The 14,886-nt window shown below is 44.1% G+C and overlaps 2 protein-coding genes across 13 annotated transcripts in view; one reads left to right on the top strand and one right to left on the bottom strand.

The window, feature by feature from the left end:
• Nucleotides 1–833: 833 nt before the first annotated feature.
• On the bottom strand, nucleotides 834–10,569 carry HAUS8 (HAUS augmin like complex subunit 8). Its single transcript, XM_090028053.1, has 11 exons — nucleotides 10,489–10,569; nucleotides 10,332–10,372; nucleotides 10,185–10,240; nucleotides 9,734–9,839; nucleotides 8,843–8,956; nucleotides 8,591–8,673; nucleotides 6,787–6,861; nucleotides 5,583–5,741; nucleotides 4,353–4,494; nucleotides 2,408–2,549; nucleotides 834–1,726 (listed from the first exon to the last, which is right to left on the bottom strand). Exons 1-11 carry the CDS (start codon nucleotides 10,506–10,508, stop codon nucleotides 1,585–1,587), a joined length of 1,080 nt encoding a protein of 359 aa, XP_089884179.1. The 5' UTR covers nucleotides 10,509–10,569; the 3' UTR covers nucleotides 834–1,584.
• A 3-nt stretch (nucleotides 10,570–10,572) lies between these two features.
• Nucleotides 10,573–14,886, top strand: part of MYO9B (myosin IXB) — a 54,865-nt gene continuing 50,551 nt past the window's right edge. For 10 of the 12 annotated variants that reach the window (XM_090028040.1, XM_090028043.1, XM_090028045.1 and 7 more), the window contains exon 1: nucleotides 10,694–11,213. The gene's annotated coding sequence lies outside the window, so the exon portion shown is untranslated. The other 2 variants (XM_090028041.1, XM_090028042.1) reach the window with 2 other exon arrangements.

Here is a 14,886-nt window from a genome sequence, read left to right on the forward strand (position 1 = left end):
ACTATTGCATATGGTAGATAAACAGCAAAAAGAATGAGCTCCCCGTACCTGGACACAGCACACTTCTACCCAGATATTTCCTGTGGCCCTGCTTTCCTATCTGTCCCTACATGCAGGATTACAGGCAAAGGAGACAGTCACTGGTACCAACCATAACCTGGGATAAAGACAGGTGCTCAATTGAGACAACAGGGCAGGGCAATAAGCAGCACACATCAGGCTCCTGAACATCTGTCCCTGGGGTTTCAGGACATGCACTTAATCCCAGCCTGCTTGGAAGGGCAGAAGGGCTTTTGCAAATGGCAGTTCACTGCAGCAGGGTTTCTGAAAGTGGGTCCTAGAATAGGTCTCACCAATTTTTCAAGAGTTTTAGCTCTTGCTGGCAACTGAAACCTGTATACCTCAGTGCCTGTTAGAGCTGTCCAGAGGGCTGCAGATTGCTATTGCCTTCCCCCAGGTAGCTGGGCTCATTGCAGTTTTTATTAACTTGATATAACAGTGCCCAGTGTGCACTCATGGTCTCCTGGCCAGTGCCTATGGTACAGGTTGTGTCTACCAAAAAAGAGCTGAACAAAGACAATGTTAGACACCGCTTCTGAACTAGCTTTCAGAGGCTGGACTTCCCATACAGGGCATATGAAGTCCCTTGCTTCGGTTACAGAACGTTTGTAGACAGCAGAAATAGAGGGAGATAGGACATTACTAAAAAAAGTTAAAATATTTTAAATTTATTTTAGGGTTGGGGAATTCATCCACCAGCCTACGCAAGGCTCTAGCAGAAATGGAGAAACCTTACATGATAAGCCCAAGACATTCATACAGACTACCAGGAACAGCGTAGTGCAAAGAAATCTTTATTTGTAAAATATATTTCATCTTCTTCAAAACAGAACTTGTTAACCAAATACAAGTGTTTATACAGATTTTAATCATGTGTATGACTTTATTACTACAGACAATCAGTTCCTCCTGTTCCAATCTTTTTTAATTTAGGTGATGACAGAAATTGCCACTTCTATGGACTTTTCTTTTTTTCATTAAAGTAAGAGGATGACGATACTTCTTGCTGTAGCTCCTTACGGAGCGACCAATGCTCATAGTATAATCATAGCATTAGTCAGCAGGAGAGAGACCCAACAACAGTGCAACACTTCCATCCACATTTGGCCCCACAGGTGGCATCACATCAAAATGAAGCTAAGCTCAGCTGTTTGGGAACAGACTTAAGCCTGCAACAGCTAAAATTGTGCACAAGGAGTCAACACACAAGAACAAAACAAAGGATACACAGGCTGTATTTGACCAAAACGCATTCAGAATTTACAACATTTTTCAAAGATTCTAAAGCCCACCACTGATAAGAAAGCTTCTTTAAGGGTTGTGGAGCTTAGTTAGGAATTTCTATCTAAAAATCAAAGACAACCTTGCAAGGTAGCATAAGACAATAAATACTCCACATTCTATACTAGTTTAGTTGTATGTATTGTAACTCTCACCTTGGCATGACTGAGAAAATGCACTCACATCAGATGCTCAAACAAGCAGCAAAATGCTAAGGCCAGGCTGCTCAAATTGATTTTGTCACTAACCAGCGAACTCGCAAGCTTGGCCAAAATACCAGCGTTTCATGGTCTCTATGCCGTACGTCTCTTCACAGTCTTTTTGATTACGCAGAGACACTTCTTTACTAACGTCAAACGACAGGTCCTGCACTTGGATGAAACTCCTGTAAACAAATTGTACACGTTAAAAGCAATTAATGCAGAAAATTATATTTCTCCAACTCAGCAGAAGACAACCTATACATGGAGAACCACACTTTGTACTGTAAGATTCATCCAACAGTAAGGGAAAGAAGTAGGTCCAAGTTCTTTGCGCCTCCCTAGCAACACTGTGTGAGGCACAAGAGAGGTAAAGTAAGTTAATTCACCCCTCTTTGCAAATCTACATGGAAGAACAAGCATGCAAAAGCCTGGTTTCTCCATGTTGCTGGTCTTAAAGACCTTACACCTCACGTTCCTGAATCTGCCATTGTTCTGCCCTATAGTAAAGTTACTAGTGCTGTTACACCTTGTTGATATATTTGGTGGGAGAATTAGAGGATGTGATCTTACTGGCCTTCTCAGAAAAAAAGGCCTTCCCTCATTATCAGACATGTGATTGCCCTCAGAAAATGTATTCATAAAAAGTTTCCTGCCCTAGAAGAGAGGGAAAGAAATTCAGCCGCTTGACCTTATTTCTGGTTCTTTATAAGCAGAAGCAGAGGACCAAACCCTAGGTGCATTTACTGCTTCATGTACTGGTAACCTTAAGTTATAGGAGCTACAGATTTTCCAGCTGAAGGCTGCCAACATTCCAAAACTCATTATAAAACTGACGAATCTTTTTAGTTAGCTTATCAACGTACCTTTGAAGTTCTTCAGCCATTTTCAGAGACAATTCCTTAAGCTCTTTCAGTAGGCTGAATGCCTTTGAATTTTCTTCCGAGTGGTCAGATACAACTTCTGCCAGAAGATTTTGCGTGATAGCTAAATGCTTTTGTAATTCATCTACAAAAGTGAAAAAAGTCACAGTCATTATGATGCTGTGCTTACATGTTGATATCCCATTTAAAAAAAACAACAGAAACTCAGTACTAACAACACAAGGGGGCTTCAAACAAAGAAACTGGACCAAAAAAATATTTGAACATTAGAGCATGATACGTACGCCTTCACAAGCACAACACAAGCACCCCTGAGGAAGACCAGGACCAATGGTTACAAACTCCTGGCAGGCCGCTCCAGGCTTAATACCAGGAAAAACTCCTTCACAGTCAGGGTGTCCAAACCATGGAATAAATTCCCTCCAGAGGTGGTGCAGTCACGTACCCTGGAGGTTTTCAAGAGGAGACTGGACAGTCACCTTGCTGGGGCCACTTGACCCCAGTTGTCTTCTTGCCTAGAGTGGCAGGGCTGAACCCGATGACTGCAAGATCCCTTCCAGCCCCTCACAATCTACAAATCTATTAATCTATGTAAATAATTTTCCTGTGAAAACAAAATTGTTTTGGCTTGAAGATTAATCACAGCAGGAAACAAAGTCTGATGCGAGATAAGTTTTTATTTGAAAAATTAAAAACTTTGCAGGCGCAAAAGTGAAAGATTTGGATATTAAAAAGTCTACAGCTAGTTGTATAAGTTGCTATCGGTGAGTTATCTAGATGCCAAACAGTATTACGTTATCAATAAACCCAGAAAAGCAACTTATATTTGTTCATCTCAAAATCTGTCATGCAAGAGTTTAAGTTCATTTACCTTTTCTTGTCTTGTGTTAAATTGTGAGTAAGATTAGTACTCGTGAAATTAAGGAACCAGTAATATTGTTTTGGACCAGCACGAACATATAAAAAGCAGAGTCTTAAAAAATCCTGCCAAAGCACTTCAGTCCTGATGTGGAACATTTCCTTTCTAAGCCAGCCTATATCGGGTCTCAACCTGAGGCAGAATAAGACTTTTATTCTTGAGAAAAGAGTAGCAATTGTATCCCATGTTGCAAGTGTCATGTTAAGCCTCACACGAGTTCAGTGGGAGCTAAAATCTGAAGCAGGTTTTTAAAACTTTGTTTGTAATAACTTTTGAGAGATTAGGAACTTAAAGCACTATTCAGTTTACTTAGTTTAACAGAAAAAGACAATATTTGAACCCTCTAAAACCCAATTTCAGAAACGGGTTATTCTTTCTCTTGAATTACTGAACTGTCCTTTGTGCAGAGTTAGCAAAGTGGAAAAGCAAGGCCAAAACTAGAAATACAGCAAATTTATCATGACGTGAATTATTCTGATGCCTAGACACGTGCCAAACAACGAAAAATTCAAGAAGTTCCTTGAATAAGCTTATAGCATAAAAGACATTGCAGCATTCTTATTTTTTAAAAGCATTTAAGACTTCCTTATAGCTTCAGCAAAGCGGAAAGATGATAAATAAGTTTCTGGAAAGAAAACAAAGCTTAACTGGGACAAACTACAAGAACAGAACTTCCTGAAAATTCTTTGAAAGAATAAGGGGGGGTGGCAGGGGAACACCAAACAATACAGTTTGTTTCCAGGAGAGACAAACTTAGGGGGTCTAAAAGCAATGAAGTGGAATCTCTTTTCATCTAATCAGAATAAGTTAGGAAGCTACAGCATATTAACTAAAACAGAGATAGTTGGTAGCCCCAGTAAACCTGGGACAACTACAGGAGTGACAAATTCAGGGGTAAAGGACAAAAGCAACTAACTGCATGAATTTAATACAAGACAACTTAAGCCTCTATTACAGAACTACACAGGTAGTCAATATACTGAAAAACAAGTTTGCTAGTTTTCATACCCAAATATTTGTATCTATTCCCTTCCACATAAATATTCCTCACGGGCAGCTCATGTCTAGTGGCATCCAGGGCCGCGGCAAAGATTTTAAACTCCTCCTCAAAATGTTCACAGACAGCAACAAGAGGAGCAAGTACTTCATTCTGAAAACAAAAGGTACACACAAGTCACCACTTGAACGCAAAGAAATATCCTCCATGTGCTTCCTTATCTGGCTTGCCTTAAAGGATGAAATGTATAGCTGTCTTTTTCTGGTTTCCTTTTCAATATTGAAACAAACAAAAACAAACCAACAAGAAAACAAACAAAAAACATACCCATTCAATTGGAAAGCACTCTGAAAGAATGCAACAAATTCTATGGTGCCTATTCATATCCCCCATTTAATACGTTCTCCTCTCCTGTTGAAATATCCATGTTTAGAAATACTTCCTAAGTGGCAAACAAAATATGTTTTTGCTTTTTAACGCCAACTAAATCCAGCATCTCTTTCTAGCAAGGAGAGATCTTTGTGGTTTACCATTTCAGTTTTTACAATATTAAGAAAAGCCAGCACAAGGACTTCACTTTAGAGTTTAGAATGAACAGCACTGGTAAGACAAATCATTTAGTACAACAAAGCTAATGAAGGAGGCCAGACAAGAAGCTGAAACTCAGTTCATCAAGATCTCTGTTTAGCACCTCTTCCTACTGAAAGCATACTTCCTGTACTGCCAGTGCCAAGCTGAAACTACTACTTTCTCTTTCAGCATTTTGGTATCCAGTGGGATTACGTCAACCCAATGCCCCAAAAGAAGACAGGCCAAGCAGACAAATGACTGGCCCGGCCCAGGAGGCTATTAGTGTCCCCTTGCAGCCTTCATAACTTAGTTTTTAGCGCACATTCTAGATTGTGCTACAGGAAACAGTACCCAAAGATGATGTTCAGACAGTTTTACTTACATGTATGACAGACTGTAGACTACTCTGGGGACCGGGGCACCACCACTCTCCCCAACAGGAATTCTGACTCCTCTTTTGGCCTCTAGACCATGGGCCACATGAGGTGACATAAGCATTCTACCTCTTTTACCATTACTGGAGAAGCATGAAGTGTCACAAAAGAAATCAGATTGGATTTTTGTTGTTGTTGTTTGAGGAACAGAACGCCCTACAGCAAGAGGCAGATAACTGTCTCAGGAATGTACCTTGTTGGAGCACCTGTAAACTGCCAGGGAATCAACTGTCTTACCTGTTTATCTAGTATTTCATCAAGCTGCTGCTCTCTCTCCTTAAGCAGGAGCTTACGTTTCAATTCATACAGTTCTTTCTGCTGTCTTGTCTTTTCTTCACACAATCTTATTAGGTTTCTTTCAGCTTTCTCCTCCAACTGGGCAAGATTTTTCTCTATCTATTAAATCCAATAATGTGTTTATAACACATATTTAAACTATTAAGTGCTTTAAAAATGTTTTGGAACATGGACCTTAGACAAATGTAAATTAACCCATGTAAAGCAAGTTCTTGGTATGTCACATTTACAACAAATAAAAAAGTCACTGCATCTTGCAAACAATTTTTCTTGCTAACAGCCACTTCCATGCTCACTAAAGCTGCTTGAAGTCAGATGGAATGTAGACAGTAAATGGCAAACTCAGGAATTTGTCAGGGCATACAGACCAAGTATGAAGTTGGGAATTTGGGGTGAGAGAGGCCACAAATGTTGCTTCACCCTTCTGATGAGTTCCATTGTCTACTTGACTCTGAACTGGCATGTTTTCTGCATCACATCAGGTAGACCAGTGGTGGCCAACCCACACCTCATGCCACAAGTGGTACAGACAGCCGGTGCATTTGTCATGAGAGGTCTGGGCCCCCGACTTAAAGGAGGTGACAGCACTGGCTGATTATTACTGGCACTCTCTCATACTTTGTATTTAATTTATATGCTTGCCAAAAGGATTTGGCCACCACTGACCTAGGTCATTAGGTCCCTGAACAACTTAGACTATACTAGTCTCTTAACTCACCATTTTGTCTCTACTCCATCCATGCTAAATACTTTACCACACCCTCCATCTGCTTTGCCAACAGGGACAACTTTTATGTAAACCTGTAACCCTGGATATCTTGTGCTTAACTACACAAAGTTCTCCCCAAAACACATTTTGAGACTTGAATCCTTACATCCTTCTCAAAATAATATGAACTCTTTCCCCATCAAGTTGTGAATATCACTACTGTCAACTGCATAATCATATCGCCAAATCATTTGTCCTCCCATCCTAGTATGTTACCCCTTTGTCTTTAAGTAGTCCTAATCTAAACTGTAATCTGAAATTTCTGTTGAATTCTGTGATTCTCTTCATAAGTATAGACCTAGTTTTCATACAACAGAAGAAAATTACACCATTTGCCATGCTCTTCATAGAACTGAAACCCACTATCTGACTTACCTTTATCCGTGCGTAAGTTAACAGCAGGGCCTGAGATTCCTGCATCCTAATCACATCATCAGGATCAGAAAGTTTCTTAAGGAAATGAAATATTTAATCAATGGTAGCACATTTTTAGAAATGAATATAAACGTCTCTAATATAAGGACTGCCATACTGGGTCAGATCAAAGATTTATTACCTGGCCCAGTATCCTGTATACAAACACAACAAGTGGCAGATGTTTTAGAGGAAAAAAGTATAAGAAAGGGGCCATGCATAGGGCAATCCAAGCTCTACCAACCCTCCCAGTTACCATGTCATAGGTTTAAGCAGGGGCAACGCGTAGGGAGTGCACGCGAGTACACGTGCACCCACTCAGTGTGGCGGTGCACCCCCTACACCACCTGTGGGCAGTTACTGCTCGCCACCCACGCACTGCTGACAGTATCTCCAGGAACTCTACGCTTACCACTGCTGTGCTCCGACTGCTGCCATGCCCCACCCCCCAAATGCTGAGGGCACATGTCGTTCATGGCTTTAAGGATATTTTGAACCTGAGATACCATTCCTCACTGTTGTAGACCCTCCAGAGAGCTGTTATGTTTTTACTCCATAAAAGATAGGTCTAATCCCTTTTTAACTTGGTTATAATGCTAGCCTCTACTGTGCCCTAAGGCAACAAGCTGAACAAGTTAACTGTACTGCAAAAACCAAGGAAAGGAAGTAGTTTGCATACAACTGCTACCCGATTAATTTCAAGGAATGTCCCCTAGTTCTTGTACAAAGACATAGTGGATAATTGTACAATATTCACTTGCCCGACGATTTATGATTTTACAGTCCTCTATCATATTCCTGCTCCCCTCAATCACCTCTTTTCCACGCAGAAGTGTCCTAGTGTTTTCAGTCTTTTTCTATATAGCAGACTAATCTCAGCCTCAAGTGGATGATAGTACAGGAGACCCTCGCCATTCGTGGGGGATACATTCCAAAGATTCCCTGCGAATGGGGAAATCTGCAAATACGTCGTCCGTGTTCACGAACGGTGTGTACCCCAAGTTGGGGGGGGGGGGGGGGAAGAAGGGGGGAGGCAGCAGGGAGACATGGCTATGTTGGTGGTGGTGGCAGCAAGCGCAGAGCTCCTGCAGGTACAGCTTACACTAGCTGCTCCGCACATGCCCCAGCCCATGAAACTGACGCCCGCTGCAGTAGTTCGCAATACTGCCCTCACACTGTCACTGGCCTGCCATCCCAGCCCTGGCATATGGGCCAGAGTGCCTGGGCAGCAGGGCCAGGTCCAGTGGCAGTGGTGACACTGGCAGCAGCAGCCAGAAACCACTGCTGTTGGGAAGCAGACTCTGGCTGCTGCGCTGCCCCAGCTCTGCTGTGCATCCAGGTACAGCACAACTAACCACATGTGCCACAGCTTGAGCTGCTCCCCCCTGGGCCAGGTGGGGCTAAGGGACCTGTTGCGGGCTGGATAAAATCCCTTGGTGGGCTGGATTCAGCCTATGGCCTGTATTTTGCCTACCCCTGGTCCAAAGGCATCAGAGCAGGTCTTTAGCTCATACTACATTAACTGCTTTGCTGAAGACAGGTCAGTTGTATTGATCTTTTCAAATCTAAAGGGAGCATTTTTAACACCTTTTCCAATTAATTCTCTGTACTACCAACATCATACAACAGAAGAACTCATTACCACACAGCTCATGCTGGCACAGCCTTCAGTTTTCTCTGAAAGTCTTAAACTATGCTATCAAATTCAACAATCAAGCAAACACCCCTGTAAATGGGGCTATGGAAACTAAACAATATCACTTACTAGATTTTGCTCCTTTTTCCGCGTCCTTGGATCCACTTCACAGACAGACTTTGAGGTAGAAGTCTTTCTGACAAGGCATTTGTCTAAATCACAAGGGGGGTGGGGGGGAAGAGAGAGAGACAGACAATCAATGCAATTTTATTCACTATAAATAAAGTACTTTCTTTGATTGTTTTGTATCATCATCATATGAAACCATGTGATTTTTGAGTTAAGCAACATTATTAAAAGAACAACAAATCTGAAGCTTACCATTAATAGCAGAGAGATCAAGTTCAGGCCGAACAATTTTATGGCCTTCCAACAAAGTTGACTGCAAGTCATCTTTTTCCAAACCGCTCTGGTTTAATGCTCCAGAGGCAATGCCTGTTAAGAAAAAAAAAGTCTCTCTTTGGTGTGGAAAACACACAAACAAGTCCTTTAAAGAACAAGTGCACAAATATTTGCACAGCAGTTTATTTTTTAACCCCCAGTAGCCTCAAGTGGACACCTCCATTTTTAACTGCAGAAGTCTCACTCAAGTTTGAATTAAACAACGATGCTGGATTCTCCTTGTAGCTTTGTACAATGAAGGCCCATTATGTTCTACTCAACATAAAAAGTATTGCATTACACATTCATTTTGTTATGCAAACCCTGGTATTATATCCAGCCCTCCACAGACAAGACTTGGAGATGCCACACGCATGCTCCATGGCGCAGCAACTCATTTCTAGATGCATACTTATAAAGCTAACTCATGCTATAAAATTACGGCGACTTGGGCTTACCTGCAGAGATAAAGGAAAAACTACTTAAAAAGTAGCAGTCTAGTGCACAAAAAGAGGGCTTCATAACTGTAGCTAAGTTCATCACTTTAACTGATAGCAAATTAAAAACACTATATAGTACCTCTGAGTGAGAGCACCAGGAAAGGGTTTCATGCTCTTACGAGTCATATACACCAACTCAAACATTAACTATTTCTTAAGTCCCCTTATACAGATTTTCTTCCTAAAAGATAAAGGAGAATGTTTCCATGCTGTCATTTAATTGTCCATGCCACTCTTCCAGGGCTGCAGACTACCCGCCTGATTCTTGAGTGTGCAGGAAGGGTTGTGAAAGCTGTGAACACTGCTCTGCATTGCTTCTGCCAACACGTACCTGCGGCAGCCTTGCATTTCTGCAGCAAAAGGGATCTTCCCACTACAGGTCCTTCCTTTTCAGAGCCTTTCCCTACAGAAGTCGTGGAGGAATCTGCCAAGATGCTCTATCAGCCAAAAACACAAGTCACCCCAGGTCAAGAGCGGTGCAGCGCCAGACTGCCTGTGGCCTGTGCTTGAGCGCAAGCAAGATGCCCTGCGAAGAGCACCCAGCACTTCGCAAAGGACTTGGGCACTTCCCTAAGGGCTCAGGGACGGCAGCGGCAGGGCAGCAGCTCCCCGGCCCAAGGGGCCCCCCGGGACGCCCCCTCCCCCGGGTTCGGAGCCAGGTGGACCCTCAACCGCCGCCCTGGGGAGACGGCCAGTGACGTCACCGCTCAACCGCCGCCCTGAGATCTGCGCGTGACATCACAGTTCAACCGCTGCCTTAGGGAGACCGCCCGTGACGTCACCTTGTCCGCCACTCGCCGCTCGTACTGCAGGTACCGCGACTGCACCACCCGGCCGCCTGAGGAGACACAGCAAGCGCGCTCCGCAGCGGCCCTTCCTTCCTTCCTTCCTTCCTTCCTCGCCCCGGCCCGGCCCGGCCCGGCCCCTACCTTTCCGCCGCTTCCCGGAACCCTCAGCTGCCGCGGGCGCCCTACAGACACAAAGCGCAGCATGAGGCGGCGACAGGCCGGGTGGCGGCAGCACCGCCTCAGGCCGGGGCAGGGAGATGGGGGACAAGACAAAACGGGCCCGGCTCGCCGCCCTCACCCGGCCGCCCGCGCCGCCATGACCGCCCAAGCCCGCTCAGGCGCGCAGCCCGCCCGCAACGCATATACAAATCAGGCAGCGCCCGCCCCCCCCCCCCCCCCCGGCGCGCATGCGCAGCAGCGGCCGGGCGCGGATGTCGCCCCCAACCCGGAAGCGTGTCTCGAGCCCGAGCCCGGCACGTCCGCCGCTTCCTGCCGAGGTACAGCCGAGGGGAGGGGGGCAAGGCTCCGTGGCCGCGTACTCCCGGGCCGCCCGGAGCCGGAGCCGGAGCTGGGGCTGGGGCGGGAGGCCCCCGGGCGCGGCTCCGGCTGCAGCCCCGGCCTCGCCCTCGGGCTGCCGCCGCCGGTGTCGCCGCGCCCTCCGCCGCGTGGGACGGGAGACGCGCCGCCTCCGCGCTGGCCGTGTCGGCTGCCCCGGGCCGTGCACCTGTGTGCGCCGCGTGCGGGCGCGGGGCGGGGCGGGCCGGTGGCAAGCTCTCGGCGGGGCTGTGCGGGCCCTGCCTCTGCGCTTGGCCTCGCCGCGGAGCCGCCCTGAAGCCCCGACCCTCGTTTCCGTCGGCCGTGTCTGGCTGCGCGCTCGCGGTAATTCATGTCGGTTCAACGCAGGCTTCCGACCCGGTTTAAAGGCAGGTCGCCCACCAGGACCCTGGCGCGACCTGCGCTCTCTGTCCCTGGAGCCGCTCACACCTGGACTTCTGCTCCGGACCTGGCAGTGGGGAGTGGCAGGTGGGCCCTTTTTTCTCTCCAAACGCCTGCCCTGCCTTTTCCTCACCTCCTCCTTCCCTTCCCTTGCCTCCCCTTCGCTCCTCCGTACCCCGGCAGGGAGCGCTTTGATTTTCTGTTTGGTGCCCAGGCGCCTGAGCCCTGTGCTGGGGTGCAGTGCCCCATGCTCTGCTTTGCACCCGCCTGCAGCTGAACCTGCCTCCCTGCTTGCCTGGCAGCGCTGCCTCGTTCCACAGTGCTTGGGCCCGGAGCTGGCTCCTGCCGTCTGCGCAGCACAGCCTGTTTGGGAACAGAGGCAGTTCGTAGGTTCTCTGTTCCGGTTGTGCTGTGGCACCTTGCGCGTTTTGTAAGACTGAATAATTTACAAGTAGTAAATGCAGCTGATGGAAAGTGTAAATTAGACATATCTGGTGGTTACAGCTTTGTACAGACTGAGGTCTGACATCCGGTGATTCAAGGATAAACTGGCCCTTAGGTCCACAACCAAAGTCTGCCCAGCTTATGTATGGCCTCTTATGAGAACCATTTATCCTTCCAACTAATATGTCAAGAATTTTCAAAGAAAGGTCTCTAAAGGTGGACTACTTTTGGTTGTCTAAACTCCTGATTAGTTAAACTGATCATTTTATATTAAAACATTTAAGGCTTTATACCAATTTTGTGAATGTCAGGATGTAAAAATGTTTACATTTTAAATACACATTAGAAATCCTGCTCAATTGCTGAGCTGGTAAATGAACTTCATTAACAACAACATAAAGTGTCCTCAGTTAAAGACTTCTGGAAGTTTAGATTTTTTTCCACTTCGTGTTTGAGTCTATCTCATCAATATTTACAACAAAAACTTGCATTTTCTCTACTTGATATGAGATGTAGATTACTAAGATGTGGACTCTCCAAACAGTCTCTTCACTGCTGTACAAAATAGACAGATGCTGTATATTCTGAAGATGGTAAATTTAAGTTTCTGAACAGATTTTAGCTGAACTGTTTTTAGCTTGACATTTAATTTCTGTCCGTAACTTACCCGTTATCCTGAAAAATAGTTTCGTGGGTTTTATGTTGCGTGTTTTCTCCCAAAATAATGTTTTTTACGCTATTCCTGTATTTAACGGCATACTGTTCACTACGCATGTAGTGTAAGCAACCTACCATTAAGATCATTGTCTTATCCAATAGTTATATTTGTAGCCCTGGGGGAAGCTGTGCATCAGACTAACTGGAGATGTCAGTAACTTTTTGTGCACAGTTGAGCACGTAGTCATAGGGTAATCTGTGCCTTACTGTATGTGATGGTGAGCTTTGATTGGTAACGTGATGCAGACCTTGACAGAGATGATAGTCTGTGCTCCGAAGAGCAACTGTCTTTATCAGCCTGGTGTTTCTAAAGCTGTTTCAGATATGCCTCGGTTCTGTATGGCTGACTCAGTTTTTGTTTTTTTTTAAACCCGCCCACACAACTTGGAGATAAGGTTCCCCTAGTGACTTTCTTATCAGTGTAATTGCAGCATCCAGCTTCGGGAGGCCTCTGTGTTAGGGCCTACAAACATTCTTAACTTTAGCAGTACTGTAGTAAAGTCGCTCTAGAAGGCAACATTAATGTCCAGGATAGCTGTGATTTACACACTTTGTCACACTGTTTTCCTAATACCTGAATATACTTGTAATTACTACTTGCTGTCTTTCACTTCCAGTATACTAATACATGCATTCAGTTCCTTTGGCTAACTTAAATGCTTATTCTTATTTCTGGCATGACCTTTCTTTAGGTAATACTTTATAGGGTTTTAAAGTAAAGTTTTGCTGAATAAGGCATCTCAGACTTCCTGAGGTTACAGCTAAGATATCCATCAGAGTGTCTCGGAGGAAATGGATGTTTGTACGCCAGGTGATTACTGCGGATTTTGGGAGGTGGGCAAAGCGGGTGTGAGAGACAGTAAAGAGCAGAAGGGTAGTTCATGTGGCAATGAAGCTGATGTGAAAGGTATAACATGAGGTTATAACCATGCTGACGTGCTCTTTCCCTGGTAGCTGACAATACTGGATTCCATCGTCTGTTCTAGGAAGTCTTGGCAGAAGCGCTTTCTCCATTGACCTCCCTGGTTACAGCAGTTAAGAAAAACAGCAATAACTTGGAGATATTATATGCCTCTTACAAAGCTACCATGTGTTGGTGTTTTATTTAGGTTTGGCTGATGTGAGAAACTAAAAGTTGTCGTAACCAAAAAATCATATAGCTTTGGAAGGAAGATATGCAAAAGAAGTAATTGAAAATTGAGAATTATAAGCAGTTTGCACCTGAATAGAGTCTTAAGGATTTAACCCTTGCACTGATTGTAAAAATTTTTGCATCCCTTGAGCTGCTGAGGCAGCTGCTGAATAACCTGTTGGCTGGAAGGGGAATTTATTTTCTTCGATTTAGGGAATGGTACTTTCACAGTACTCAAAAACTGAATGTTTCTGAAATGGACAAATGCTTGAAATCAGATGCTTTAATCACTTAAAGCCACAACCAACTGGTGCTTATGTTTTGAGTTGTGTACAGCTGATTTTTATTTCACTGGGGAACTGGGTATTTAGTGCCTCATTTTTGCTTTAATGCTGAGAAGAACTTGACAAAAACACTACCTAGAAAGAATCCTGAATTTTTTAAACTGCAGCATGAAAGTGGAAGGAACTGAAATATAAACCATTCTTCCTGAATAATTTTGGTATAATAGCAGCTTTCCCTTTTAGCTTTGGTATGATTCAGTGGAGAAACATTCAGTTTCAAATTATGGCCTTATTTAAACTAAACTGCTACCTTGGCCTGATTGGTGCACTGTTTTTTCCAATATTGTCATATTCAGAATATGCTTTTCAGAATGTTGGTAGAATTGAGGCTTGAAAACAGTTTAAAGCTGTCAGCAGAACATGGGAAATTCTCATTATCATAGTGACCCTATTCCAAAGTGTTCTTCTCTGTCTTGTCTCTAAAAAGAGGAATATAACATTTGAGCTAATTGCTTGCTAAGGTTAAAAGATGTTGCTTTTCTCCTAAAAGGCAGTAAACTAGTGTCTAGAGTGCTTGCCCTCTCTGGTGGTTTAAGTGGCAGCTACTTCAGATTTCCCAAATAATGATAATGGAACTGTCCTATATACTCCTGTGATGAAGTAAATTGGGCAGTAATCATGATCATTGTTTGGGAAATCTGGAGTACATCTAGGCTTGAATGATTTGCATGTGCTTAACCTAAAAGGAATATCAATGTAGTTGATATTAATGGCATGTAGCAAACAAAGGCAGGCCAGGGAATGGTTGGGGGGTATCTGTTTTATGTTGATATACCAGTTTCTCTCTTATTGTTTTGTTCTCTTGTCCATTCTCATGCTTCATAAGTTATTCTGTCCTCTCTTGTAAGCTGCCCTGAACTTTTGTTTAGAAAAGGCAGGATATAAATAAAATAAAATAAATACATATTTGTTTTCACAGATGGATTGTATTAGTGCTGCCAATAAATACCGCTCATTTTCTGTGTATTATAAATAAGAAAGGAAAAATAAACTGAAAGTGGAGGGGGGTGGGGCTGTGGGATTTTAGATTGATTTGCTTGATATCCATTTTCTGTCCTTGCTCTAAATTGCTGGGGTTTTTTAAAAAGGGACCTCTAATTTTCATTAACTTTCTCTTATTTTC

Source organism: Crocodylus siamensis, chromosome 14 (genome assembly GCF_052110815.1).
Source record: "Crocodylus siamensis isolate JL-2025a chromosome 14, ASM5211081v1, whole genome shotgun sequence".
Classification (NCBI taxonomy): domain Eukaryota; kingdom Metazoa; phylum Chordata; order Crocodylia; family Crocodylidae; genus Crocodylus; species Crocodylus siamensis.

Excerpts from the sequence above, each read along its gene's own strand:
- HAUS8 (XM_090028053.1), bottom strand. The coding sequence starts at position 10,508 with ATGGCGGCGCGGGCGGCCGG. Across the intron at positions 10,241-10,331 it reads TTCCGGGAAGCGGCGGAAAG|GCGGCCGGGTGGTGCAGTCG; the intron begins GTAGGGGCCGGG and ends GTGTCTCCTCAG. Across the intron at positions 4,495-5,582 it reads ATGAAATACTAGATAAACAG|AATGAAGTACTTGCTCCTCT; the intron begins GTAAGACAGTTG and ends TTTTGTTTTCAG.